The 25,424-nt window shown below is 50.2% G+C and overlaps 6 protein-coding genes across 6 annotated transcripts; 4 read left to right on the top strand and 2 right to left on the bottom strand.

The window, feature by feature from the left end:
- Positions 1-1,124: 1,124 nt before the first annotated feature.
- N7473_003700 (ATP-binding cassette glutathione S-conjugate transporter YCF1) lies at positions 1,125-6,084 on the bottom strand (the record flags this gene model as incomplete). The annotated part of the gene is made up of 7 exons (XM_057149640.1): positions 1,125-1,391; positions 1,470-1,561; positions 1,625-1,693; positions 1,753-1,907; positions 1,964-3,744; positions 3,783-5,717; positions 5,791-6,084. 7 exons carry the CDS (start codon positions 6,082-6,084, stop codon positions 1,125-1,127), a joined length of 4,593 nt encoding a protein of 1,530 aa, XP_057013294.1.
- Positions 6,085-7,531: 1,447 nt separating this feature from the next.
- On the bottom strand, positions 7,532-10,358 carry N7473_003699 (5'-methylthioadenosine/S-adenosylhomocysteine nucleosidase family protein; the record flags this gene model as incomplete). Its single annotated transcript, XM_057149639.1, has 5 exons — positions 7,532-7,535; positions 7,596-7,933; positions 8,012-9,518; positions 9,749-10,059; positions 10,137-10,358. The coding sequence occupies 5 exons, from the start codon at positions 10,356-10,358 to the stop codon at positions 7,532-7,534; spliced, it is 2,382 nt and encodes a 793-aa protein (XP_057013293.1).
- Positions 10,359-10,629: 271 nt separating this feature from the next.
- N7473_003698 (uncharacterized protein) lies at positions 10,630-13,558 on the top strand (the record flags this gene model as incomplete). Its single annotated transcript, XM_057149638.1, has 4 exons — positions 10,630-10,894; positions 10,948-11,500; positions 11,700-12,961; positions 13,044-13,558. The coding sequence occupies 4 exons, from the start codon at positions 10,630-10,632 to the stop codon at positions 13,556-13,558; spliced, it is 2,595 nt and encodes an 864-aa protein (XP_057013292.1).
- Positions 13,559-14,170: 612 nt separating this feature from the next.
- Positions 14,171-16,338, top strand: N7473_003697 (putative C2H2 finger and ankyrin domain protein). The gene is made up of 2 exons (XM_057149637.1): positions 14,171-14,260; positions 14,314-16,338. The coding sequence occupies exons 1-2, from the start codon at positions 14,212-14,214 to the stop codon at positions 16,203-16,205; spliced, it is 1,941 nt and encodes a 646-aa protein (XP_057013291.1). The 5' UTR covers positions 14,171-14,211; the 3' UTR covers positions 16,206-16,338.
- A 123-nt stretch (positions 16,339-16,461) lies between these two features.
- On the top strand, positions 16,462-18,877 carry N7473_003696 (uncharacterized protein; the record flags this gene model as incomplete). Its single annotated transcript, XM_057149636.1, has 6 exons — positions 16,462-16,616; positions 16,678-16,963; positions 17,021-17,347; positions 17,410-17,456; positions 17,511-17,804; positions 17,860-18,877. The coding sequence occupies 6 exons, from the start codon at positions 16,462-16,464 to the stop codon at positions 18,875-18,877; spliced, it is 2,127 nt and encodes a 708-aa protein (XP_057013290.1).
- A 4,396-nt stretch (positions 18,878-23,273) lies between these two features.
- On the top strand, positions 23,274-24,062 carry N7473_003695 (uncharacterized protein; the record flags this gene model as incomplete). The annotated part of the gene is made up of 1 exon (XM_057149635.1): positions 23,274-24,062. One exon carries the CDS (start codon positions 23,274-23,276, stop codon positions 24,060-24,062), a length of 789 nt encoding a protein of 262 aa, XP_057013289.1.
- Between the last annotated feature and the right edge of the window lie 1,362 nt (positions 24,063-25,424).

The following is a 25,424-nucleotide window of genomic DNA, read 5'->3' as shown; positions in this document are numbered from 1 at the left end:
AGCCTAGCCAGCTAGCGGCGGTGTACGGAGGATACGGAGTACACCGTACACCTACCAACTTGATCATCTTACACCGCTACAACCGCCGGCCAACAAAATCCCTGCCTGTGAAAAAAATCTTGATATCAAAGGAAGTCACCGCCACGTTGGACTTCGGCACTACTGCAAACAATCCCGGCAGACTGGGTTGAGGGAATTCAAAGGAAGATAGAAGAAAAAAAAAGCAGTTATGAGTTATGGGATGATGATGTATAAGCGCGCTAAAATTCCCCCTCCCTCGGGAACACGATGCGACACCGGGCCTTTTCTTTCTTTTTTCTGCCTTCATCTCGAAGGTCTGGCACCCATTCAGGCTGGAATGATGCCACATGCCTGGATAGGTAAAAAGCAAACAATGATGATTCTGTAACCGAAGATAATCGCGATATCAAGAACACTAGACGAAAGAGAGGTATGGAGACGACGGAGGATCTAGTTCGTTGGAAAAAGAGTGAAACTATGCAGATCGCGACATCAATCAAAAGGAATGGTCAGGAAAAAGGAAACAAATCACCTCCGAATTAGCTCAGAGAGCGCAATCTCCGGCTCTCGGATATGTTGCATCAAAAATGCAAAATAATCTAAATACCGGAGAACTCGGCAGGAATTGTTGTGCATCAAAATTGAAAACTTTTATTTCTTTACATTTTGACTGCCTTTCACAGTTTGCCCCCCCCCCCCCCCCCCCCCCCTCCACATCTGCCAGGGGTGTCCCAGGAAAATAGATTGAGTTTGCCATTCATACATACAAAAATTGGGATAGACAAAGACAAAGACAGACAGGCCCAGTCTGCGCCACAGATAGGGGCACATCCGCTGTGCATTTGAACGGCGAGAACACAGAGGAAGAGGTATGATCCATGCAGGCGACATGGCAATCCAACAATCACATTGCCGCTCATCCAGATCGACCCGAAGGATCCAGAATAGGCCCGGATTCCCCGAGCCACTCAGCGTTGTGAAGTGCTCTCTTGCCTCTGGATGTGCATGACAGGCTGGCGGAGCCCATTTCCGTCCAGGAATGTCGCCGCCGTGGGATGTAGAAAGAGTGCATCATGATTATTTACAGTCGATTAGCTTTTACGCTATTTGCGAGGAGAGGAGGAACTGGCGAGACCGTCGCTGTCAAGAAGACCAGCCTCCTTGGCCAGCTCGTAGAAGCGACCACCTTGCTTGATCAGGTTGGCCGGAGTGTCGAATTCCGCCACTCGGCCCTTGTCAAGGACGACGATACGATCCGAGTCGATGATGGTGTTGATACGATGAGCAATCGTGATGATTGTGCGATCTTGGAAGATACTGCTTCGTAGAGTACGTTGAAGCAGCGCATCTGTCTCCACGTCGACGGCGGCCTAGATGATTGCTATTATTAGCCAATGCTGCCTCAGGTTGATGGCGGGGGAGCAGTGAAAAGGAGGCAGCAATCTTACCGTTGCCTCATCCAAAACAAGGATGTTGCTAGGTGTGAGCAAAGCCCGAGCGAGAGAGACCAGCTGGCGTTGGCCCTGACTCAGGTTGGATCCTGCCAGGCAAATGTGTTAGAAAACATAATCGAGTAGATGTCATTGAGAAGATCATTCCTTACCTGCTTCCTGAATCTGGGCGTCGAGTTGGCCTTCCATGCTGGTAACATGATCCTTGAGTTTGGCGTGATCTGTATTGAAGAATTGTAAGCACGAGTCTCGCCAAAAATAAGGATGTAGAAATTCATACCCAAGACGCTCCAGAGCTCTGTATCATCATGGGCGTGGCGCGGATCCAGGTTATCACGGAGAGTGCCTTCGAACATGGCGGGATCCTGAGGAATGATAGCAAGGCGGCCACGGAGATCGAGCAAGCCAATAGAGGAAACGTCGAGTCCGTCGATGCTGTAGACCGTGTTACTTACGACATTCAAAATTGATGAAGGATATCAGGTTCTTACCTGATGGTACCACCAGAAGGCTCAATAATGCGGAACAGGGCCAATGTCAACGAACTCTTGCCAGCACCGGTTCGTCCGACAACACCAATCTTCTCGTGAGGCTTGATGTCGAGGTTGATATCCTTGAGGACCAGGTCAAGACCCTCGCGGTACCGGGTGCTGTAGTTCTTGAAGCTGACAGCACCCTGAGCGGGCCAGCCAACGGCAGGCCGACGCTTGAAGATAACATCGGGGGCCTCGCTGGGCAAGTTGGCATATTCAAGCACACGCTCAACAGAGACAATGTTAGTCTCAACCTCGACAGTCTGGCGAACAATCCAGTTGAGAGACTGAGTGATCTGGAGAGCGTAAGACATAGACAGACCAACAATACCAGGCGAGAGGCGGATGCCCGTTGCGACAGAGACAATGGCAAGCCCGGCAGAGGCCAGGATGATGATAGAACCAATGAACTCGAGGCGAACTGCCAGCCATCGGTTAGCACTGATGGATGGGAAATAAGCCCGAAGGTTGGCATCCATGCGCCACTCGTTTTCGAGAGCAAAGCGGTTCTCCTGGCGGTAGGCACGGATAGTCGAAATACCACCAAGGGACTCCTGGAAGTGTGCATAAATCGGACTGCGAGTGACGCTGTCCAGACGCTTCAGCTCACGAGAGGTTCGCAGGTAGTACTTCTGATAGCTGAGGTAGACCCAGGCTAACGGAATGATAAACAGCAAGAAGGCCGGCGTCGCTGAGGAAATAACAATCATAGTGAAGACGGCACGGGCAGAGTTGGTGAAAAGCATGTTGAAGGTTCGAGCAAGGACCTCGTCGACACGGTAAATATCGCTGGAGAATCTGTTCAAGATACGGCCAGAGGGTGTGGTCTCAAAGAAGTTCATGGGCGAGCGGAAGATTGCATAAGCCATACGTTCGTGAAGCTTACGAGAAGCCTCAATTGAGCAGAAAATCCACAGGATCAGATTCTGCATGATGACCAGGAGAGACGAGCCCAGACCGAAAGCCAAGTAGACACCAATGAATTTGCCCACGCTCTCGTTGCGACCATGGGCCTCATTGTAGTCGGTCCAGTTCTTTAGCCAGTAGTTTGCAAGCACCTGAGCAGTCTGAGAGGCCAAAAGGGCGAAGAGGTAGAAGGACACGGCAACAACATTGCTGTTCTTTGCGTACTCGCCATACACGCCCCACTTGACCTTACCTTGCTGCGCGATCTCCTGGGTCTGTTTGCTCTTGAGAACATTTTCCTCGTCCCCAAGCTTGCGACGTGGGCCTTGCCAAGTCGCTGTACTAGCTCGGCGAAGTGTAACGGTGCTTGTCCTTCTGCGGGTATCACCATGGCTCTTGATGGGGACAAGAGAGCCAGGCTCCTCCAACTCTTCGCTGTCTGAGCCCTCGCCAGTCTCAATCACGGCGGTATCTTCCGAGGTGTTGGGACTGGCAAGACCATCATCTGAGATGCTGGGGGAACGTTCTTCGTCTGATTCGGCCAGGTTTGTACGGACAAGGTTTGAGATTTCTCCCTTCATGGCCATCAGCTGCTCGTAAGTGCCCTTTTCGATGATGGTTTTGTCACGAATAAGACCAATGAAGTCAGCCTCCTTGAGGACAGTGATCGCGTTGGTGGCGAGAATCCTGGTCTTACCGCTAAGGATACCGGAGCTACCAAGGACCTTGTTGATGATATGGCGTCCAACGTGTTGATCAACAGCGGAGAGAACATCGTCGAGCAGGTAAATATCCGCACGAGCATAGACCGCACGGGCGAGAGTCAAGCGTGCCTTTTGACCACCAGAGAGAGAGTTCCACGCTCTCCAACTTCAGTCTGGTCTCCATCGGGCATGATCTTGAAATCATCCACCAAAGCACAAGCCTCTACGGTGAGATCGTAGAAGGCAGGATCCCATCGATGTCCGAACACGATATTCTCTCGAACACTCGCGTTCATGACCCAAGGGGTCTGTGCGACATACGCGACGCGACCACGAACGACGACTTCGCCTTGGTTCTTCCATAGTTCACCAAGGATGGACTGAAGCAAGGAGGACTTTCCAGCGCCAACACGGCCAACGATGCAGCTGAGCTCACCTTTGCGGGCGCTCAAGTAAATGTTCTCGAGGACAGGAATTCCGGAGTGGCGGTCCCAGGTGAAAGAAGCGTCACGAATACGGACGGACTCGTCGCCTGCATGCTCCACGGGATCCTGGAAGTTGACACTGTCCGTCTGGAGCTCCTCTGCGGTGAAATACTCCACAAGACGCTTCACCGCAACCGTAGACTCAATGACGGAGGTAATGACCATGGGCAAGATAGAAAGCGGGAACGTAAGAAGATTGAAGAGTGTCAGGGCGGGGAAAACGATCTCAGTGGTCAGGGGCTTATCGCTAGTCAAGACGAACACAGTGAATGTTGAGCAGGAGACGAGGAAAGGAGTTGACTGCCAGGTAAAATTGGCAATAGACTGCGTAGCTCCAATCTTTCGGAGAGTATTAAGCTCTAGGTCATTTCGAATATGGCTGAGCTTGTTCATGAATGCTGTGTTCCAAGCATAGAGCTTGATGCTCTTCATGTTATTCAAAATCTCAGTCATCAGTCGGGTTCTTGAGTCCTTGTTCTTCATCTGGATGATCTGTAGCTTCTTCATCATCCGTGCAATGACACCATTGAGCGGAATCATGAGAATCATCATACCAACACCGGCAAACATGCTGGGTCCCACAAGCTGGTAGAGGGAAAGCATGCACAGGGTGATCTGGAAAGGAGCTGACAGCAGCTGGGTACCGAACTGGGTCAGATCAGAAAGACGCTGTTGATCAACAGCCATGTGGTTGACAATATCACCAGTAGTCTTGGTCGCGCGACCTTCGCTTGACAGTCGCAAGGCCTTGGCATAGATAAGGGCAGTCAGAGCAGACTTGACCCGCATACCAGTGTCGAAAGCTCGCTGGAAGTACTGGTGAAGACAGCTGGTCTGAACAACCGAGACCACGAACATTGCCAGGGCGATGGCAACACCTCGAATCACTGGCTGTGGGTCGGGAGACCGATAGGAGTCGATGAACGCGATCAGATATCGCAGCAGCTGCGGCTGAACAAATGCAAGCATGTCACTGCCCGATTTGATAATCGCGCCACGAACGTATGGGCCGCCAAATGCCTTGAAAAGAGCCACCCAGAGGGAGGGGCTTTTCTTCTCGAGCTCCGCCTCCCACGCGGCATTCAAGTCATCATGCGTCACTCGGGTAGTGTCGCGACGGCGAAGGTTCCACAGATCGTCTTGAGTCAAGTAGTTCTTGTAGCCAAACTTCATCATCGGTGTCATCCAGCCGAATGTAAGGACTGAGAAGATGTCGGCATAGTTATAAGGGCATTCATCTTCGTCGCCGAGCGCATCATAGGCGCTTTGCTTCTTAGGAACGAAGTATTCCAGGGAGAATTCTAGCAAGGAAAGGCCCAGGCTGACGTTGACGCAGACAAAGTATGGGAGGTGGTGGAGGTAAGTCTTCTGAGCAACATGCGACTGCAGTTTAATAGCGTAGGCAATGATGAAGAAGAGCCAGTAAAACAGGACAACCCCATTCGGCTGCCGACTCCGCCAATGCTCATAGAACTGCACAGTAAATATCACACCCAGCGAGGCAAGCGTGGCGACGGAGGACCAGAATCGGAAATCGGCATAGAAGGTCTTGCGTTGAGTCTCGGCATGCAAAGCTGGTTCAAGGGCAGTGACGAAGATCAGACCAGCGAGAACGACCTATTAAAATTCGAAGGGACATGATTAGCATTGGGAGGAATGCGGGAGTTCGGGAAAAACGGGGCCGACGGACCAGCTTAGCATAGAAATGCCAATTCTTCGAGACAGGTTGCGGAATACGCTTCTTCAGTAACATCCAGAGCGCAGCAAGACCAGCCAACGAACCCCACACAGCGACGATAGCGACAACTACATCCACAAAGCACGAAGTGAGATAGAAGCCATTCAAGCTGAGCGGACCCCAGCCCTCCGAATCGCCGCAGAAGGGCTGTCGTTGGCGGTGGTCGAAAGCGGAGGTGAGTTGCGACGGCGAGAGGTCTCCTGATTGGGAGTCCCCTAGCACCATCTGCGTATGACCATCCAACATGGTGGTGAGAAGCGACAGCGCGCCCAGTATCTCCTTCCTTGAACACAGGCGAGAATGGTGAGGAAGCAAGGAAGCAAAAGAAAGATTCTCCGGGAACCTCAAAGAGCTTCTCAGTTCCCGAAACCACCAGAGACTGCTTACTAAAAGGCCGAGCAAGGCGCTCGGGCGGTCGGGGTTGCTTACCCAAGTGGTGCCAATGATGATCCACTCGATGACGGATGACGTCCGCGATGACTCAAGAAAGGAGCCTTCGATTAGGAATTCTCATATTGAGCTTATTCAAATCTCAGGCAGTAAGCTACTGGCACCTACTAACTGGCTCTTGATCGCTCTAAGAGCCCGACCGATGGGGAAATTGGTTCAAGTGAAGCGGAAATACGACCATGATGATATCACGTGAGCGGGACTGAGCGCCCGGCGATAAGCCTTTTAAGCCCGATTGGGAATAGCAAATCTCCAATTGGAAGATGACTGGAGGAAGTATGAACCCCAGGGGTTGTGATACCTGTGGTTCGTTGAGAATTAGGCTCGCCATTGGCTCTCTATTGTGTCATTCGCTGCTTAAATCAAGCTAGATGCCTAGCTCTCGGAACCATAGTTACACTCCTGGCCATTGGGTCGGGCCCCTGCATACTGTCCAGATGGCTTTCAAAAGGGCCGCATCGTGTCTAGGTGGTAGAAGGTGATAACCGGATGCTCGGCCAAATACAAGATATCCAAATTGATGCACCTCATCAGTCTCCACCTTGACAAGGCCCTTACAGTGACGGAACCCTACGGGCCAGGACCTGGATATATACAGATAAATGTCAAACATCCATTACGATTGGAAGTTCGTACCTGTGACTCCACTAGGATTGGAAGATGCCAAAATCACCGGATCTAACTGGACATGTCACAATCTTTCTGGCTTTTTGAGAATCTTTTAATTCCTGTCCTCGAGTGGGTCATTGCCCAGGGTCGTCCATTCAATCTCCTTTGAGGAGCAAGGAGAGTATTCAGGGCTCCATCGCATTGAAACAACCCCAACAAGGTACCCATCTCCTTCATACCTATGAAAACGGCAGGCTTTCCATCAAAACGAATTGCAGAGCAGTTTTTCTAATGTTGGCGTAGAATCAAGATTGATTTAGGTCCAAGGTTCCAAGCTTGTGGCCAGTCAGTCAGTTTTCACTCTTTGATTAAGATCACTTTGGAGGCGTTTAGGCCGATACCTACCTACTCAGACAACAATATTTGAATATGTCTCAGGAAGCTTGTGGGATGATAGTGATAGGCATCTACAAATCCAAGCATCGTATTCACGTCCTTGGACTGGGGCTTCAAAATTTATAAAGTCCTCCCTCGCTCAGCGTAGGACTTGCGAACCTCGTTTGTGGTGATCGAGGAACGGAATGTATATAGTATAGGCCGCTTCATTGATCGGACAAACCGGCCAACAGTTTTGTTACCTAAATCTCAAGTTGGTTAGAAACCCGCATCAAGAACAGGTAGACTGAGCCAATACCAACCATTCTCCTATCGCGCATTCCTCAAGCACGGCTTTCATACAGCACGCAGCCGTGGCAGCAGCGTAGTGTTGCCAAAATTTATTCTTATGACTGTCGGCATAATCGCACACGCCTTTGATAACAAGGCATGGCAAAATATCCCAGACTCCTGAAGCCTCCATCTCAAAAGCGATAAGATCATGCTGCGAGGCAGTGTCATCGCGATGTTGCCCAGACTTCATAACCGTATCTCCGGAGCCAACGAAACCGAAGTGGATTTTAGGACTTGGCGGGTAGCCACTGGCTGATGCTTCCTGCAGTCGCTTGCGCGAGACCAACACCCCTTTCTGACATCCAAGCTGTTGGCAAGTCAGTGATCGCGCCTCTTCGCAGACTGGATCCGTCCCGAGTGTACAGGCACTACATAACCCGCATACTGCGGGATCTCGATGCTTGTGTCGATAGGATGATTGGAACAGCTCGTCCTTCTCCATGCCAGGGTAACCAGCTCTCTTGGGACCAAGTTTATCCTGCAAGACTCTGAGATGCTGAGAAAGCTTCGTCTCAATTCGCTCTTGCCCTCGCAGCCCCTTAAGTTTAGCTAATAATCCACGAAGTTTGGGTCCAGCGACTTCTGGTCTGGCTTTGCTCAAAAATGTATCAGGGAAACGTCTTCCAAAGTCATATTGGACAATTCCATCACTGATCACAACATCGCCAAGAATGAGATCGTCCTTGCCCCCGTGATGTGATGGAACCCCTCCGCAGATGCCGACCATAAGAGCGAGCTTGATCTCTGGATAGCTGGATCTCATACTCGAAGCCGCCTGGGATGCAGTGCCTTTCCCCATACCCGCCATATGGACAAGAACGACGTTATGATGCATGATTTTGCCCAGAGTGTATGTATTATCGTCACCGACTGCTTTGCGGTGGTTATTGACTTCTTTGCCCAAAATATCCTCGAAAAGTTCGCTAACGGCGTCCGCTTCCAGGGGCAATGCACAGAAAATAGCGATAGTGAATTGGGAACCATCGCCCGGTATGTTGTGTTTGTGATGGGATTTTGGCGAAACAGGAATTTCCGGTTTGGCATCTTCCTGAATTTCCCAGTCATCTCTGTATGCTTGATATAAATCTTGAAGAGGCAGCACGACTTTCTCATAAAGACGTGATTGTCTAACCTCGAGGCCTTGGTCAGCTTTCGACGGGTCAATGGGGCCATCTCTGAATAGCTCGGCATCGAGGCAGTTGTTTACTACCGCTTCGTAAGCAGCTCCAATCATGCTTCCCAAGTTACTGCCATTCGCCGTAGTCCATGCCCACTCGTAATAATCGTTGATCGTGGTTTCGTTCCAGAGGTAATGAGCGCCGTCGTGTTTGAAAGGTTGCTTGGTCGCAATCTCAATAAGAATGACCCCCAATGCAAGAATACTCGGATACATGTGAAATAGGTCGTCCGCTATGCAGTGGTCCAGTATTTGGTGCTTGAACTTGTGAAGTTTCGTGGTGAAATAAGGATGTGGCCGGACGTGATTTCGATCACCGATGCTCTCTTTCATGATTTGAATGTTATCGTGCGTCCATGGATTCGCCATCCAATACGAATCATAGTATTGCCACACTGATCTCGCTATGGTGTATGCTAAGGTTATCTTCACCCTGTTGGAGAGATGCACAGTCTGTTCTAGCCATTCTGCCAGAGAAACACTCGCCAATGGAAGGAAGTTTCGCCATTTTGTACCTTGAACGGGGTCGGCGAGCTTCATCATGTTATCCTGGATGTGGAAGTGGATTGGGATGCTCTTCTCGCTCCCGATAAGCCTGCAAAATTCCCCAAGTCCGAGTTTTCGGAGATGATCTGGTAATGGCGACTTGTTCCGCGACGGACTTGAACGTTGGACCGCGAATGAGACTTGTTTCTTCCGGGGCGTTTTATTTCGTCTACACATGTAGAAAATTAGCAAGTTTCGTAAGCCCATAGATGCGTTTCAATTTGTCCATGCCTAGCAACCAATACTTTCACTTCTTTCCACCGCAATTGACAGTTCGTTGCACGAAATGATCGTGAACCCGCGGCAAACAATACATCAAACGAAACATCTGCTACGTCTTGCTTATCATGACGAGGTTCCAGTCGCAGCCGTGGGCATTCAAGGTGTTGTGTGTCACACGAGCAGGATGAGTGCATTCGGAGTTGAGTATAGAGGGCATTGTTGACTTCCGCGGGACACTTTGTGTCACTATTATACAGACGTATCTGCTCATCGGGGAGGTTATTTGGTGAGTCCGTTATGTGCAAGGCATGTATGATGAAACGCAGGAGAGAAGGATACTCGGGGTTCTGCCGAACGAATTGCAGCAGGCTGCGCCGAGTATCGCGAATAAGAACCTTTTCAGCAGGCGTGTTTGAATTTTTGAACTCCAAGATCTTCCAAAGAGCATCAAACGGGTCATTCTTTCTGGCATACTCGGCTTTAGGGAGCTAGGCAGTGAGAGTATCCGATGGTAAGTTTCGATGCGTTTCCGGGAGACCGTACAGACTAATGACCACTCACTTACTGAACAAGCTTTATTAATGATCACTGCAACCTTGACCAGGTTGGAATCGCCTCCTGTTTGATATGAGAAGGGAATTTGTTGAGATAAGATGAAGAGTTCGCCGCCAAGCTGAGCGAATCGGTTATCCTGCGTTTCCAAGCCGAGGCGCGTTGCTTGGTTGCTAATCCAGGGGAAAACATCCCGACACAAACCAGGGATATCATCCATTTTCCTTGACAGCATTCAAGTTTGCATCTTGATGATGACGCAGTTCACTTGAAACAACGCGAAATAAGCTGAAAGATAACAGCGACGTTGGTTATATCACGTGTGGCAGCCTCTCAGCTCAGCCTTCTCGCGTTAGGCGCCGCGGGGTAAACACTAGGCTAATATTTAGCTAAGGTACATTCGCACTGTTTAGAAACCATCCGGGACTATGCACAATCTCGAATTCTGATAACAGCTCCTTTGCTCCTCCACGCTGGGCGCATTGTGGCCAAGGGCAACGCCTACCATGGCAGAACCCTCAACGATATTCGAGGCCGCCACAGCATGTCGTCTCCTGCTCAGAACGGCCACAACAACCCCACGGCTGATGCAAGAAGAATGGGCAGAAAACAGACTGGCAGACTTCAATCTCTGGGCTATGGGCGCTGGTGCTACTAGCACGATGAGAGCATCGCTGGATCATCGACTACGCGCCAACCCGGAAGCGCATACTATTCTGCTCAACCTGTTGTTGATGCTGAAGATTCTCATACAAAAATGTATAGACGGAGGTATGTATGTGATTTACCCGGAAAGAAATTTCTTATCTGACGACGCGTCTCAGCCCGTGAAATTGAGGATCCCACCGCGAATCTTTCCAGCGGGCAATTGGCTAGAATGAAGAATGTTGAAGACAGCTTGAACCAGCTTACACGGCTAACGATTGCCATCCGAAAAGCAGGAACCAGGTCTCGACTTCAAAAGGCAGATAGCTCGTTTGACCCCGACAGTCCCCATATTCGTTCACTGCGTCGGCACCTTGAGGTCCTTCTCTTGGTGCGGCCTGACGAGCATGGGAATTCAGATTATAGCGAACAACAACTTGACCCAATACGATTGAGCCCAATCCAATTCCGGCTGATTGAGGCCAACTTGAAAAGACGAAATCGCTTTCTATACGCACAGCGACACGCTCAGAAACTCGAGGGAAATCTGGGACACACAAAGAACACACCAAGGGGGAAAGAGGCGTCGGGAAAGCAGTCACAACGTTCGGCCGTTAATCCCCTTTCGCAAGGAGGGGTAGCACTTGTAAGGGATGATGCACGAGCTCAAAGCACGACAAGCGCCACTCACGTCGATGATGCGATTGAAATTCCGCCCGAGCAAATACCCAGGTCTGCCACGACGGTGGTGTCAGTTACAAGCTTTCGAATTACTTACCCAAAGCCTCCGCGATTTCATGATCGTCAAATGCTCTTCACATGTCCTTGTTGCTGCCAGTCCCTTTCCGTTGCAATAGGACGCGGTAATCGATGGAAGTAAGTCTCTTACGACCCATACAGTGACTGAAACTGATTCTGGTTTGTGGCACAGGAAGCACCTTATGGGAGATATTCTTCCATATACATGTATTGTCGAGGAGTGCTCTCGCACCGATACGTTTCATATGAATAAAGAAGCCTGGTTGATCCATATGAACGAAGAACATGGGGGCACTATGCAATGGGTATGCCATGCGTGCTCTCAGAAAAACATCTATGCCACATTTGGGAAATCGGACGACTTCACTGCACATCTCGAACAGCAGCATGGCAAGGGAATTAAGCCAGGGCAGATACCTATGTTGCTTTCGTCATGGCGGCGCAAAGTCCCTTTCAAAATTTCTGCTTGTCCACTTTGCTCCCTTCAGAGTGATGATCAAACCGCTCTACTTGACCACACTGCTGAGCATATACACTCGTTCTCGTTGAGGTCTTTACCCTGGGCTCCGAGAGAACGCTTGGAAGAAGACAACGACGACCAGCATAACGACGACGACGACAAAGAAGAAAAAGACGGGAAATATTTCAAAGACCATGCGTATTTTGACATTAACAGTTGCTGGTCAGAGCCCTCGGCGAGTTCGCCTCGAGGGTCACAGCTGGCCACGGATTTGGAGAGCATTGCGGGCTCGGATTCTACGGCATCATTCCATTCCGTGCACGAGCAGCGACAGCAACTAACTGAAGGTCTTCTCAACCAAATGCCCCAAGAGCTATTAGGACAGGTCGGTACAACTGATTGGTTGGATTCACTTGCTATAGATAGCGACCCTGAAGATCGTCTGGGTCTAATCCTAGGAAACCAATTCAGGTTGACGAGCATTCTGGGCGTGGGTGCCTATATCGTTGTTTACCATGCTCTAGACATGGACACGCATAGTGTTTCATATGCGATCAAGGCCCTCAGTAAGATCGGCAAAGACGCTCGCCAGCTCAAGTTCCTACAGGAGGAGGTCAGACTAAACCATGAGGTTAATTCGCATCCTAATATTGTTTCTTTGCTGCGCATCGTTGATGCTGTCGATTGCCTCTATCTAGTATTCGAGTATTTCCCGGAAGGTGACCTTTTTGCCAACATCACGGAGAAGGGCAGATTCGTGGGGAACGACGTTTTGGTAAAGCATGCCTTCTTGCAGATACTTGACGCCGTCCAACATTGCCACTCACTTGGAATCTACCACCGAGACCTCAAGCCTGAGAATATTCTCCTTGCGGATGAAGGGATGACTATCAAGCTCGGTGAATTTAGCCTGGCTACCAGAGAAACGTCCACCTCGGATTTTGGCTGTGGTTCGTTATTCTACATGTCACCCGGTAAGAACTTCTCTCTCTCTCTCTCTTGCATCAAGCTTCTGGTAACGCATAAGCTAACCCTCTTTCGACTTTGGCTATCAAGAGTGCCAGAATCCAGACCCGCCTCCAGGTTCAACCTACCTGAGCGGTCCCAATGATGTGTGGAGCCTTGGTGTGATCCTAGTCAATTTGACTTGCGGCCGCAACCCATGGAAACGAGCTTGCTCTGAAGATGCCACATTCCGTGCCTACTCGAAGGACCCTTTCTTCCTCAGAACAATCTTGCCTTTCACATTCGAAATGGTCGTTATCCTCAGTCGGATTTTTGTACTCGATCCATCCAAGAGAATCACCATTCCCGAGCTCCGCAGCTTGATTGTAGACTGCACCGGTTTCACCGAAGTCCCTATGCCTCCTCAATATAAGGCAAGCAGGCAACCTCAGACCCTTGCACAGAATCTCGAGGAGCCCCTCCAGACGCTGAGTTTGTCACCCGAGGATTCGGTACTGGAAATGCCGCCAGATAATCCGAATCATATGCTTGCAACTTCTCCATTGCCCAGTACAGCTGAGGACGAGGATAACACGAGCATATTCCAGGACGGTTGGGGGCTCTAGGTCTGCTAGACCAAGCATGCTTTCTGGGCAAAATTAATAGCCTTTGTCGTCATTCATTGATTTGACAAACTGGCAGTTTACCATACCTAGTCTAGTGCGCATGGATCTACCATCTTCCCACCCTTGGGTCACTGGTTAATTAGGTGCCCGAGCCATCAGGGATCAAATCCGTAATTATTATACCTAGCGTAGATTGCGAAAGGGGCCAGTTCCGTTGAGAGCTAAGTAAAGGTAGTTCAGGGTGGAAAATCTTGAATTACAACAGTTAGTTACTTGACTATGCGATGCCTAATGAGTGAGTCAGATAGTCTACTCTACAATGGTCGGGCACCGTGTTGGTCATAGCGTCACCCAAAATTACGAGGTACAGCCACCATAGAAGTCTCCACGGACGAAATTGAGGCTGAGCAGAGAATATACTGTTAGCTAACCATCAAAATCAGTATGACTCAAAATGATGATGATGATGAATGGAAATCCATGTAGAGTAGTGACTAAACGCAAATTTTCAGCCTGAGAACCTTCCAAGTCCACACCAGGTACCCGCTCTGTCCCGGCACCCGCATTCTTAAGGCGGTAAGAGCCCACTTATTGGCGTCATTTGGAGGGGCAGCTTTCATTCCATTCCAGCATCCTCACGACACTCAGCTATCATGGGGGATTCCAATCGCCTGGAGGAGCTTTTGAAAAGACCTCTTTATGGTACGTAACCATTCACCTCCTCATTCAATACGGCCATCTTCTGACCTGCGCAGTTTATGACCTTCCGCCCGAGCTTCTTGCAACCCTAAGCGCAAAAACCGCGAGCCAGCCTTTCGCCGAACAGACCCAACAAGCTCCCGAGCCCTCCTCCAAGGATCTAGAGACTGCAGCACAGGAATCTGCCATCGCAACATCGACACTATGCTCCCTCTGCAAAGTCACCTATCTGAATGTCCAAGAGCAACGCAGCCACGTCCGCTCCGATCACCACCGCTTTAACATCAAGGCGCAACTCCGCGGCGACGCCCCTCTCGATGAGATTCAGTTCGCCAAGGCAGTTGGAGAGCTGGACGAATCTATATCTGGATCAGAATCATCCGAGACAGAAGAGGAAGAAGCCGAGGGAAATGGCGACACCACGCTTACGGCTTTGCTGAAGAAGCAAGCTAAGCTCTCTGGGGCGAACGAGAAGGACACAACAACCGCCACGGGGGGCTCGCCAAAGAACCCCTTGTTTTGGTTCTCAAGCTCCGGCTTGCCATCAAACAAGTCATTGGGGATTTATAGGGCGATGTTCTCAGACGTCGAGCAGGATGCGCCTGCCCACTTGGTGGAGTCATTACGGAAGAAGCAACTCGCCCCCGTCAAGGCACGTACCAATAATGCGCAGGGGCAAAAGGACCTGTCAGCCTCTGGTCCACACATCTTTATGTGTATGATCGGCGGTGGCCACTTCGCGGCAATGGTGGTGTCGCTGGCGCCGGAGATCCACCGCAAACAGGGAGGCGTGGAGGATAGGCAGGCAAGAGTCATCGCACACAAGACATTCCATCGATATACCACGCGACGGAAGCAAGGTGGCTCCCAGTCGGCCAGCGATGCAACTCGAGGAGCCGCTCATTCAGCGGGTTCCAGCCTGCGTCGCTATAACGAAGTGGCATTGGAGAAGGACATTCGTGAACTTCTCGCAGACTGGCGGCAAATGATCGACAGCGCAGAGCTATTGTTCGTTCGCGCCACTGGAAAGACGAACAGGCGGATTCTTTTCGAGAAGTATGAAGGAAACGTCTTGAAGCAGCATGACCCTCGACTGCGCGGATTTCCCTTCAATACTCGTCGGGCGACCCAAGGCGAACTCATGCGATCTTTTAAGGAGCTGACCCGTGTGAAGGTCAGCGAGATTGACGAGGCTGCCCTGGCAGCCGCGGCGGAAGCAGCAAAACAAAAAGAAGTGGCCAAGCCCTCAACGCCACGCCCACAACCTCAAAAGCCAAAGCTTTCCAAGGAAGAGGAGGCTGCACTGCTACATACATCCCAAACCCAAGCTCTCATCCGTCGCTCAAAAGTTCCGGCTCTCATGTCTTACCTCTCCAACAACTCGATCCCCTCTTCATTTACCTTCCAGCCTGCCGACTCACCTCAGAACTTTCGCTGTCCCACCCCTCTCCATCTTGCTGCCAACAATAATGCCCCTGCGGTCGTGAACGCCCTTCTCACTCGAGCCAACTCAGACCCAACTGTGACTAATGGTGAAGGCCGTACTCCATTTGAGCTTTGTGGAGACCGTCCGACTCGGGATGCATTCCGTATTGCCCGTCATGAACTTGGCGAGTCGAAATGGGATTGGACAGCGGCAAAGGTCCCGGCCGCGATCTCAAAGACAGATGCGGATAGCCGAGCCGAGAGGGAACGAAAAGAGGCAGCAGAAGAAGAGACTATTCGCCGTAAGGCTAGTTTGGAACGTCTGAAGAAGGAAGATGCCAAAAGGGTTGCAGAGCAGATATCAAAGTCTGGTGGGCGAACTCTGGGGGCAGTGGAGAAGACCGCAGCTGAGAAGCGGGATGAGGAGACCCGAGGCATGACAGCAGAGATGAGGATGAGGCTAGAGAGAGAACGGCGAGCGAGAGCCGCAGAAGAGCGTTTCCGACGAATGCAAGGGAACTGATGGCTGGGTATGCGTCTGAAATCCTTCCAGCGTTGACTCGCAATAAATATTGTATTCATTACACAAAATCTTTCAATAGAAACAGAATATACCAACTGGCCAAAGCGTTTGAGCTCGGCTAAACAAAAAAAAATTGTCCTGTGTCAACATAAGTCACATGTAGTCTCGTTATGGCAAACACCGGGGCATCGAATCTCTCACTTCATCCCACTTTTCTTTTGCATCACATCCCCTCCTTCCACTTGCCACAGCAGAGATGCTGTCTATGCTTTCTTCTGCACCCGAGACAAGGGATTCTGGAATCTACGTTGGGACCTTGAGCCTTTGGGACTCGACCACTCATGAGACCAGTCGCCCTCTTGAGGTTTACAGTAATGACGAAGTTTTCATCGGAAGAGATGCAAAAAGATGGTACCACAAGCCCCGCCTATGCTTCAAATTTCCAAATTGACCTAAGCTATTCTCGAGGTAGTCAATTTCACATCACCAACCTTTTCGTCTCGAACAAGCATGTCCGCGTCTACACCATCCTTTTCGACCAAGATAACCTAGGGGGGATACCGCCCCTAGTGTATGCTCAAGATCTATCGATGAACGGGACATTCTGGAATGACTATCGAATGGGTAAAGACAAGGGCAGCTTTCTTCTAACCGATGGTGACCTCCTCAGGGTAGCTGTTGGCATTCATGTTCAGTTCAAGTCTGCCGGCCCCGACAATGAGAACAAATTTACTCAATTGCAGCAACTTGAGATGAAGGTAGGTGTTCTGAAATCCCGAGTTCGGTGTTGAGAAATTGCTGATATACCGCTTCAGAAATTCCAAAAGAGCTATGTCATCACGCAGAGTATGCTTGGCTCGGGTGCTTATGGGAGGGTGCACATGGCGTTCAACCAGAACACTGGCCGTCAGTTTGCCTGCAAGATTGTTGATCTTCAAGCTGTCAGAGCCGACTTACAGGCTCAAGCCAGGGAAGCTCAGGCGGGTTTGGGCGAGCAACATCATTGCAAATTCTTTGCTAAGCAACCTGAGCCTCGGAAGTACACAGCCACCACGGGCAATTCTCCTCTCATAAGGAAGGCAATCCTTGACAAGATAGCGAAAGAACAACGAGAATCAGTGCTCCTAGCAGAACTGTCCCATGTGAGTGTACTTGCCTATACTTCTGAAATTTTCAAAATATACGAGGCTGAGACAAAGCCCAGCCAAACATTATCGCCATCGAGAAGATCATTCGATCCAGGAATACAATGTGGGTTCCAAGGCAGTGCATTGTTTGACATGAGTTTTGCTAAATTTGTTCTAGCTACATGTTCACCGAGCTTGTGACATGCGGTGATCTCTTCTCTTTCGTTCGAAATAGAGGCACCAACCTTGAGGACACGACTGTTGCGTTGATCATGCGACAAATCTTGCTTGCTCTGGAGTATCTCCATGATCGAAACATTGTACACCGAGATGTCAAGCCTGACAATATTCTCATGACCTCCCTCGAACCCGGCGGAAGAGTTGTTTTAGCCGACTTTGGATGTGCAAGGCTGGTGAACCAGCCTGTTCAGCGGATGTCGAGTATTGTCGGAACACCTGAATATTGCGCCCCGTATGTACGATCATCGCCACGGTGCGAAGAAATTATTGCTAACCATTGACAACAGAGAGTTACTTCAGACTGACCTAAAAGGCTACACCAAGGCTGTCGACATGTGGTCCTTGGGATGCGTCGCGGCCGTTCTACTGGTCGGTGACACGCCATTTGACAACACATATAGATCCACATCGAGCGATCTGATAAACTTGGATCATGATATGAGGGCACTCGAGATCGATCCACGAGCCAGGGACTTTGTTTTTCGATCTCTCGTTCTGGACGAGACCAAGCGGATGGACGTGAAGCAGGCATTGCGACACGACTGGTTTACCAATCCCGCACAAGCTGGATGGTTCAAAGAGATGTACAGCCGCTCAATCCAAAACTGGAAGCCTCGGAACGCCAGTGAGGCTGTGACGGTTGAGCTTACCAGTTTCAAGAGTGTTCAGACTAAGTGGCCGCGCTCAGAGTCTGTATCAAGTTGGTCACCCAAGGAAGGCGCCCGCTTTGCAGACGTCGATCACATCTCCGAGAGCTCATGGGAGAATGTTGCTCCCGCAAGTATGAAGCCGCTGATATCGCCAGCCATTTCGATTCCTGCGCCTGCGAAGAGGACTTCATGTCGACCTCCCCTTGTCCCGCTTGGTCCAAACCCGAATAAACCGAAGCATCCTCAAGAAATCATCAGCCCCGATGCCGATGTCAAGTTTGTCAGCCAGGTCAAGTGCGAGCAGCTCGATCGATCAAAGTTGGAAAGACATGTTCTGTACGTATCTCCTTGTGAGGGTCCAAATGTCCAGAGAGCCGAAAGCAAGAAAGCGCCAGCGTCCAAAGGAGGGAAGCAAACTACCAAAGCCAAATTCACTATCAACAAGGACACGGGTCTGAAGAATTTCTTCCTCTCATCTCACAGCGCAGCATTCCCTCCAATTCCCTCAATGAGGACGAACTTTCCCAAAATGTCACCGAAGGATGAGGGTGATGAGTCCGACCAAGTCTACGAAGAAGTGCGCAACCCGGTCACGGGCAAACGAAAGCGACTCATTTATGGTCGGGATATGGAGTCATTGAGTCAAATGCTATAGCCTGGGACTTCACGTTTCGAGTTTTGAGGACCTAGGATGATTTCGGTGGACTGGCAGGAAGGATCAACCGTATGAATTTGGCGATATTGAATACTTGTATGAAGTATTCTTTTTGCTTTTATACCATATATTCGTGATAAAAACATTCTTAGAATACAAAAATCCAATCAATATTATTTCTAAGATGATTGAAGGTCACGAGATAAAGGTCGAGCTGGTCAAATAGATGAGAAGCCACGAATCTGAGTGCTGTTCGAGGTTGAGCACGCGATCGTATCATGATCTTGGGTCCGGCATTCACCAAGGAGGCACCGAATTCAAAGGATGTGCCATAGAAGACGATATGTTTGCACACTGTCCACAATTAAGAAGGTTCAAGAACACGGTGATCCTTTGTGCCTTGCCCACATAGGCACAGTCTACAAGAGAATCAAAGCAGAGCGCAGGTCCACCTGACTCCTTAAAGAAAGCGCCACATCAAAGGCACCAAGGGCTATCAATAGTCATCCCAGCCAATATCCACAGTGGGTGACAGAGGGGGACGATGTAAAGCACTGCCCTTGATCAAAGATAGCTGTGGGGAGAGCCAAAGACTGCCAATTGGCTTCTCACCATTAAGAGGATGGGTCTGCTCGAGTCTCTTGTCCAATCTAAATGGCAAGATCTCCCTCAGCGGAGGAGATTGACTCAATGGCCTCAACAAAGGGCAGCGGGAGGGTAGCGTTTGGTCAAGGGCTTGATGGTCAAAGGGTCAGCTTGGTCAGCTTGGCTCCGAGGGGGAGTAGTTCTCAATAGAGGGGCCAGCTGCTGATCTGATCGAGTCCAATCGGTGAAGTGTCTCAGGTCTAAGACCGTTGATGGGGGTTGCTGGTCATGGGATTATTTGCCCAATGGCTTCCCTATCGAAGAAGAAGATGGATGCTATTGGGAGTCTATGCAGGAGTAGTTGACAAAGTCTGACCATGTTGGGTGCAAATCCCTAGAGAATTGACCTCGATCAACACTGCCTCAAAAAGGACGCCGTCTCCAAACCCATCGTAGCGTGAATGAAAGACAGCGTTGCCATGGTGAGCATCTTAAGACAGTCTCGGAAGAACTCACCATAAACACCAAAGACATTGGCAGTAGTCTCACTTCGTCGAGCTCATCAACAAAACAAGCCACTTACCAGCCATTCCACTTAAGTTCACCTACTGCCCTGCTCCAAACAGAATTTGGCAACTCTTCCAGACCAAATGGAACGAGTCCGGCCATCTTTCCTAAGCAATTCTCTCCCCCTCTCTCACCCCCAAATCCGGACGATACTAACTGAGACATGAAGACCCTATTAGCATGCCAAGATAACCCAGTGCCAGGATCAAGTTCACGCAAACCCCCATCAATGCAACACCATGAAATCCAGAGGCCAACAACCCAACAAAGGAGACCTCGACCCTTCCTCGTAGGGCAAGGGTTGGAGGGGTAACCACCTATCCCAGCCACACCCACGCACAAAGAGCAGTGCAGCAAGACACAAAAAACCCTGCACTAGTGCCCGCTGCGTACAAATATGTCTTGCATAGGTGTACCTTGTACCTGCAGGGGCCAGGGATGAAGGAGAGCACGATCACGATGCAAATCTCTCCGCAAAAGCCTGCTTATCGAGGATCGCCGCACCTGCAAGAAACATCAAAGTGTAAATGTAGATGTTCCAGGATGTTGTGCGCCCCCATGTCCTCGATTTAGCTTGATGCTGAGATGGGCCTATGGGAGGTGGAGGTTTGTGATAGTTGGATCTGGTTTCGGTGTATCCCTTGCGTGGGACTGGAAGGAGATGGTGATGGGGGTTGGGGAGGGACTATGAGGGGTAGATTGGGTGAGACTGAGAAGAGAACCTCTTCTGTTCAGATGGGTTAGTGGCGATCTGGTGAGATCCCTTTGCTGTGCCTTGAAGGGTTATTGTAGTGTACTGTAGTGTGTTGAGGCTGAGTAGTGGGCAGGGGTATATGTGGATCGGTCTGCCTTTGTTTCACTTCGAACAAAAGCAATAGAATATTGCCAGAATTAGAAACATTGATTTCAGGAACAAACTCGAAATCAGAATGTGAGTATCCGGCGATTTCTTGCACGTTGGTGCTGTGCAGTAGGCTTGATCTGTCGCGCATTATGCGTTCTGCACCCCAGAACTCGGGATGATACCGCAGCGCAGTAGGATAATGCGAGATAAGACGAGCCCACGAGCCTAAGCGGTTGATCCGAGGAGGGTTCAGACTATTTGCCAGGGCAACAGGGCAACGGACCTTGGTGAGATGCAAGGACTGTATGGAGTATAGAAGTGGGTCATTGGGCTAAAGATGAACCTGGTCCTGACGGAGGGTTCTTTGTTCTAGTGCTGACGGCAGTGACAAACTGTCGGGTAGAGAAGATCACTTTGCGAGCCATTGGATCTGTACATTGTCATTACAATTGCCGAGAAGGGATTGGATAAGATGTCAAACTACGTAGGAGGCGGGTTTCAAGGTGGGTTCTCCGAATACTGTACAGTAATCTACTGTATGATTGAGCAGAGACCTCGTGCACACTTATTTTCTAAGAATTCGTATTGGTTCTTGCTGGCATGGTTCCTTCTTCTGTGGACTGGAGGATACCACAGGAAGTATACTCCGTACTCCGTTTACATACTCTGTAGTACGCTCGGGCCGTTCCAGAACGTAGGTGGTCAGCCGCTCACGCTGATTGGCTGTCGCGTCACGCGTCTGCCACGCGCGAGTCACGCGACCGAAACGCGTTTCATACACACGCGTTTTTCACCTCAAGCCTCTGCCATTATAGCCGTTGAAGTATAGCTAACTATGAGAATCCCAATGGCTGAAGTCTCTAAAGCTTCAAGCTGGGAATCAATCACTCCCTCATACCAGCCCTCGAGAAGGAGATTCTGGGTATGGGCAGGATTGGTCACCCTCCAGGGCTGGGGAGAAGGGCCGTAGGAAAGGAAGAAAGGAAGTCACCTCCTAGACACTGAACACCTTGATGAGAAAGATTATTAAAACGCGCCCGGTCCGCCTCGGATATTCAGTGGCAAATTGATCAGAGTTTCTCTGCAAAAGCAATTGTATTTTTTCCGATCGACTGTACAGCGGCCCACGGCATGGGCGGCGGTTTGCTACATACAGGATGCAGGATGCACGTCAAGGCCTATTGCATCACCGGAGGATGCCAACTGGTCTGTGGAAGCCGTTGATGAAATGCAGTCATCATGATATCGATAACGAAGATCACTCGGGAAACCGATACACTTGATACATTTGTGATACAATTCAATACAATGGAGACAACAGACGGAGCGGGTCATCGCGGGTCATCGCGGGTCGCGGGTCGCGGGTCGTCAGCCAAATTGGGAAATGTAATTGAGCAGAAGATCGCCCTTTGAAGAGGATCTCCTAAGGGCCTAAGGGCGTAAAGGTAGTTCGACTTTACTAAGTTAGTGTTAGTCTCCTGAATTGCACCGTTTCAGGGGGGCCCGAGTCGCCTCGTGCTCCCTGTGGTGGTGGTCGGTGCTCGCCTTGCGTCCTGCATCCCTCGATCTTGCTCCTTTTTCTGATTGTTTCACTGGGAAGAGACCACGGGTAGACTCAAAGAACGAGGGGTTCTTGAAGGAGGGGAAGAGATCTGTAGAATAAAAAGAGAGGGAATGTGCCTGTAGAATAGGGGAGAGCGTGGAATATCGAGAGTTCTAAACTTCCACACCCTCGTCACTCGTTGTACAACCTGATTTTAGCTGCCTTTCTGCCTGGGGAAAAAACGACATCACCAGCTGACCTCATTCATTCGATTCATCATCCTTCTGATTCATAATTCCTGATTACTCTCTCTTGTATTCTTTGTTCTCTCTCTTTTCATTTATCTCTACAAAAATACTCACCAGTCGACTGTTCCCCCACTGGAGACCCCTCGTAACCCAAGAGTGGAGCCCAGGTTTACTTGACGTTCCGGGTGATGTTCGCTTGAGTCTTGACCGTTTGCGGCCGGTTCCCAATTTTCTTTTATCGCCCATTTCCCCCCCGCCACAACTTCTCCCTCCCTAAACATTCGCTCAATTATCCACTCCTCCCACCAACAAACAGCCTTCCACTCGTCGCATCCCCCCCGGTTCGGGTGAAATTTGAAGCGCATTCCGACTACTGTCTTATCCACTCGTTCTTGACCTTCCAACTCCATCGTCGCGTTTCACAACGGCCTCCGGCGCATCTCGCGCACAAATTCCAACTTCGCGCCATCCCAGCGCAAACTCGACCACCGTCCAAACTCTCCTTCCAACTCTCGTCACAACTCTTACTTTCGCGTCCCAGCGAAACCCATATTTATATTCTCTTGATCCTCCATCTCGCACAATCATGCTGCTCCCTTCCGCCCTCCCATGCGACGTGCGCCGGTCGTCTCGCTTTACTCCCAGTCGCCTCTTCTCGACTCCTCCCCCCTCAGACCGGGGCTACCCATCTGGCAACGGCCTTCTAGGCACCTGTCGTGCACTCCAGTCACTGTTGAATGGCTCTCCAGCGCCATCATCGTGCCGCACACCAAAGCCCCAACGCCTCCAGAGCCCTCTACCCATCTCCCAACAACCGCGTCGCTCGCCGCGCACGCGCAAAGTTGCACGGCCTGCCTCGCCGCGCCCAACTCCTCCCCCCATAAGACAGCGACCACACCCCCACCACCTCCATCTGCGCCCGCGCGCGGCGCAAACAAGCGCCGTCGCACAGAGTGGGACGACGATGACAGCGACACGGACTTTGGTCGCCCTATCTCTACACCCAAACGCCGTCGGCACCTCCCCTACGAACTCCCGCTCGGCCTCTCCTCGACAGATTTCTATTCCCTACACTCTCCACCGATCACACAATCACCACCTTCTCCCGCGCGCCGGCAGGCAATGCCCCCGGTGCAAGAACCAGTCGCGCGCATCGATCCTGACGCGGTCCTCCCCTCCATTGAAGAGCCAGATGAGCCATCTAAGACTACTTCCGAGGATTGGGCCGCGGATGAGGATCAGCGCTTGATTGAGGTGGTTCTGGAAAAGTTCCGCCTCTCTCAGCAGGAATGGGATGAGTGTGCGCGCCAGGTGGGCCGCCAAAATGGCGCGGATCTCGGGCGCCGATGGCACTCTCTCGTTGGAGAGGGACGGGTCGGTCTGCGACGCCGACAATAAACGTCCCTCTCCTCTGTTTTCTCTTATCTTCATTTGAAATGTCTTGTATATTATGACCTTATTCCCTTTCTCTCTGTGTCTTATTTATTATACCTTGTGCTGTTCCCTGTTGCGAGAAACAACCATGTATTATCATCCTCTCTTCGGCCTTGTCATTTTACCCTCTGATGTCCATTTTCACGTTCGCTTATCACTGTTTCTCCGCGTGGGTCGCCCTTATCTCTTTTCGCATCTGGTCATGTGAATCATTTTGTCTCCTGCTCAGTCTACATTCTGTCTATTGTCTTTTTTTTTCCGGATTGGGTGGTTCGACTGACTGCACATTGGTTTATTCTGCTCTCGTTAAACCCTTTTTGGTCGGGTTGCTGAGCTCTTGTACTATTATCTTATCTACCTGTACTTTTACTCTGAAGATACCACTGTCGAGTACAATCGCATCTATTTTACTCTATCTGATTTCTGCATTGTTTTGGTCAACAAACACGCTAGTTGCTGAAGTAACAACCTTATTTAGCTATACCCCCCTGTCTGAGCCGCTGATTGATGCATCCAAACTAAATATAGATTCCCGTCTGACGCCCGCATAAATTCATCCAAACTAAGCGAAGCACCCACAGCTATCCCTTGATATGTATTTTCAGAGAGCTCTGGGCATAAATATCGCAACGAGCCCCGAAACCTGGCAGAACATTCAAGACTCGGTGTCGATGGGAGCAATTTGGGGGCCGAGGCGGTGCAAGCCTCGTTTAATTGTGAATATTAGGTTATCAATAAGAACCTTATTGTCTTACCTAGTCGTCAACAGCCTTAATGTTTCCATATCTTTCGTCCTCGATTTTCTTATCTGCAGGCAGGCATGGATGTAGCGCCTGCCATTGGAGGGTCTCTGTACCTCCCCGGCGCAGATGGCGGGTACCGAGTAGATTAGAAACTTAGTTAATTATTCAGATGTCCTAAGCCGCTCGACTTCTAACAGTGTCTATCGAAGATAGGTCAAGAATCTGGGAAACATTCGTCGAAATGCTTAATTCTCTTGGTGCCAGTTTCTTGGAAGATCTTGGCGTGTATGTTGGCCGATGGTAACGGCTCGTAAGTTCATTTTGTTATTATGATGCTATAGTGAAGCTCTTTCAGCAGAAAATCTCTGGAATTCCTCATTGAACGGATCTTAGCATAAAAATTGAATAGGCTGGCTTGATAGCTACTGCAAGGTCTCGCGCCTCACTATAGCCATGTACGGGGCGAATGTGATTCGGATTATCTCGTTTGGATGTGCAGGTGAATTTATGCGCTGCACTAGTCAAAATCTCATGAAGCGCAAGGTACCAATCCATTTTGCGCAAGGCGCCATGCTCTGCCACT

Source organism: Penicillium subrubescens (assembly GCF_028828155.1).
Source record: "Penicillium subrubescens strain IBT 31985 chromosome Unknown utg000002l_segment0_segment0, whole genome shotgun sequence".
Lineage (NCBI taxonomy): Eukaryota > Fungi > Ascomycota > Eurotiomycetes > Eurotiales > Aspergillaceae > Penicillium > Penicillium subrubescens.
The sequence above is the reverse complement of the archived record's forward strand: the minus strand, read 5'-3'. Positions and strand labels throughout refer to the sequence as shown.

Coding starts and splice junctions, on each gene's coding strand:
- N7473_003697 (XM_057149637.1), top strand. CDS start 14,212: ATGGGGGATTCCAATCGCCTGGAGGAGCTTTTGAAAAGACCTCTTTAT. Junction 14,261..14,313: donor TTTGAAAAGACCTCTTTATG/GTACGTAACCAT, acceptor TGACCTGCGCAG/TTTATGACCTTCCGCCCGAG.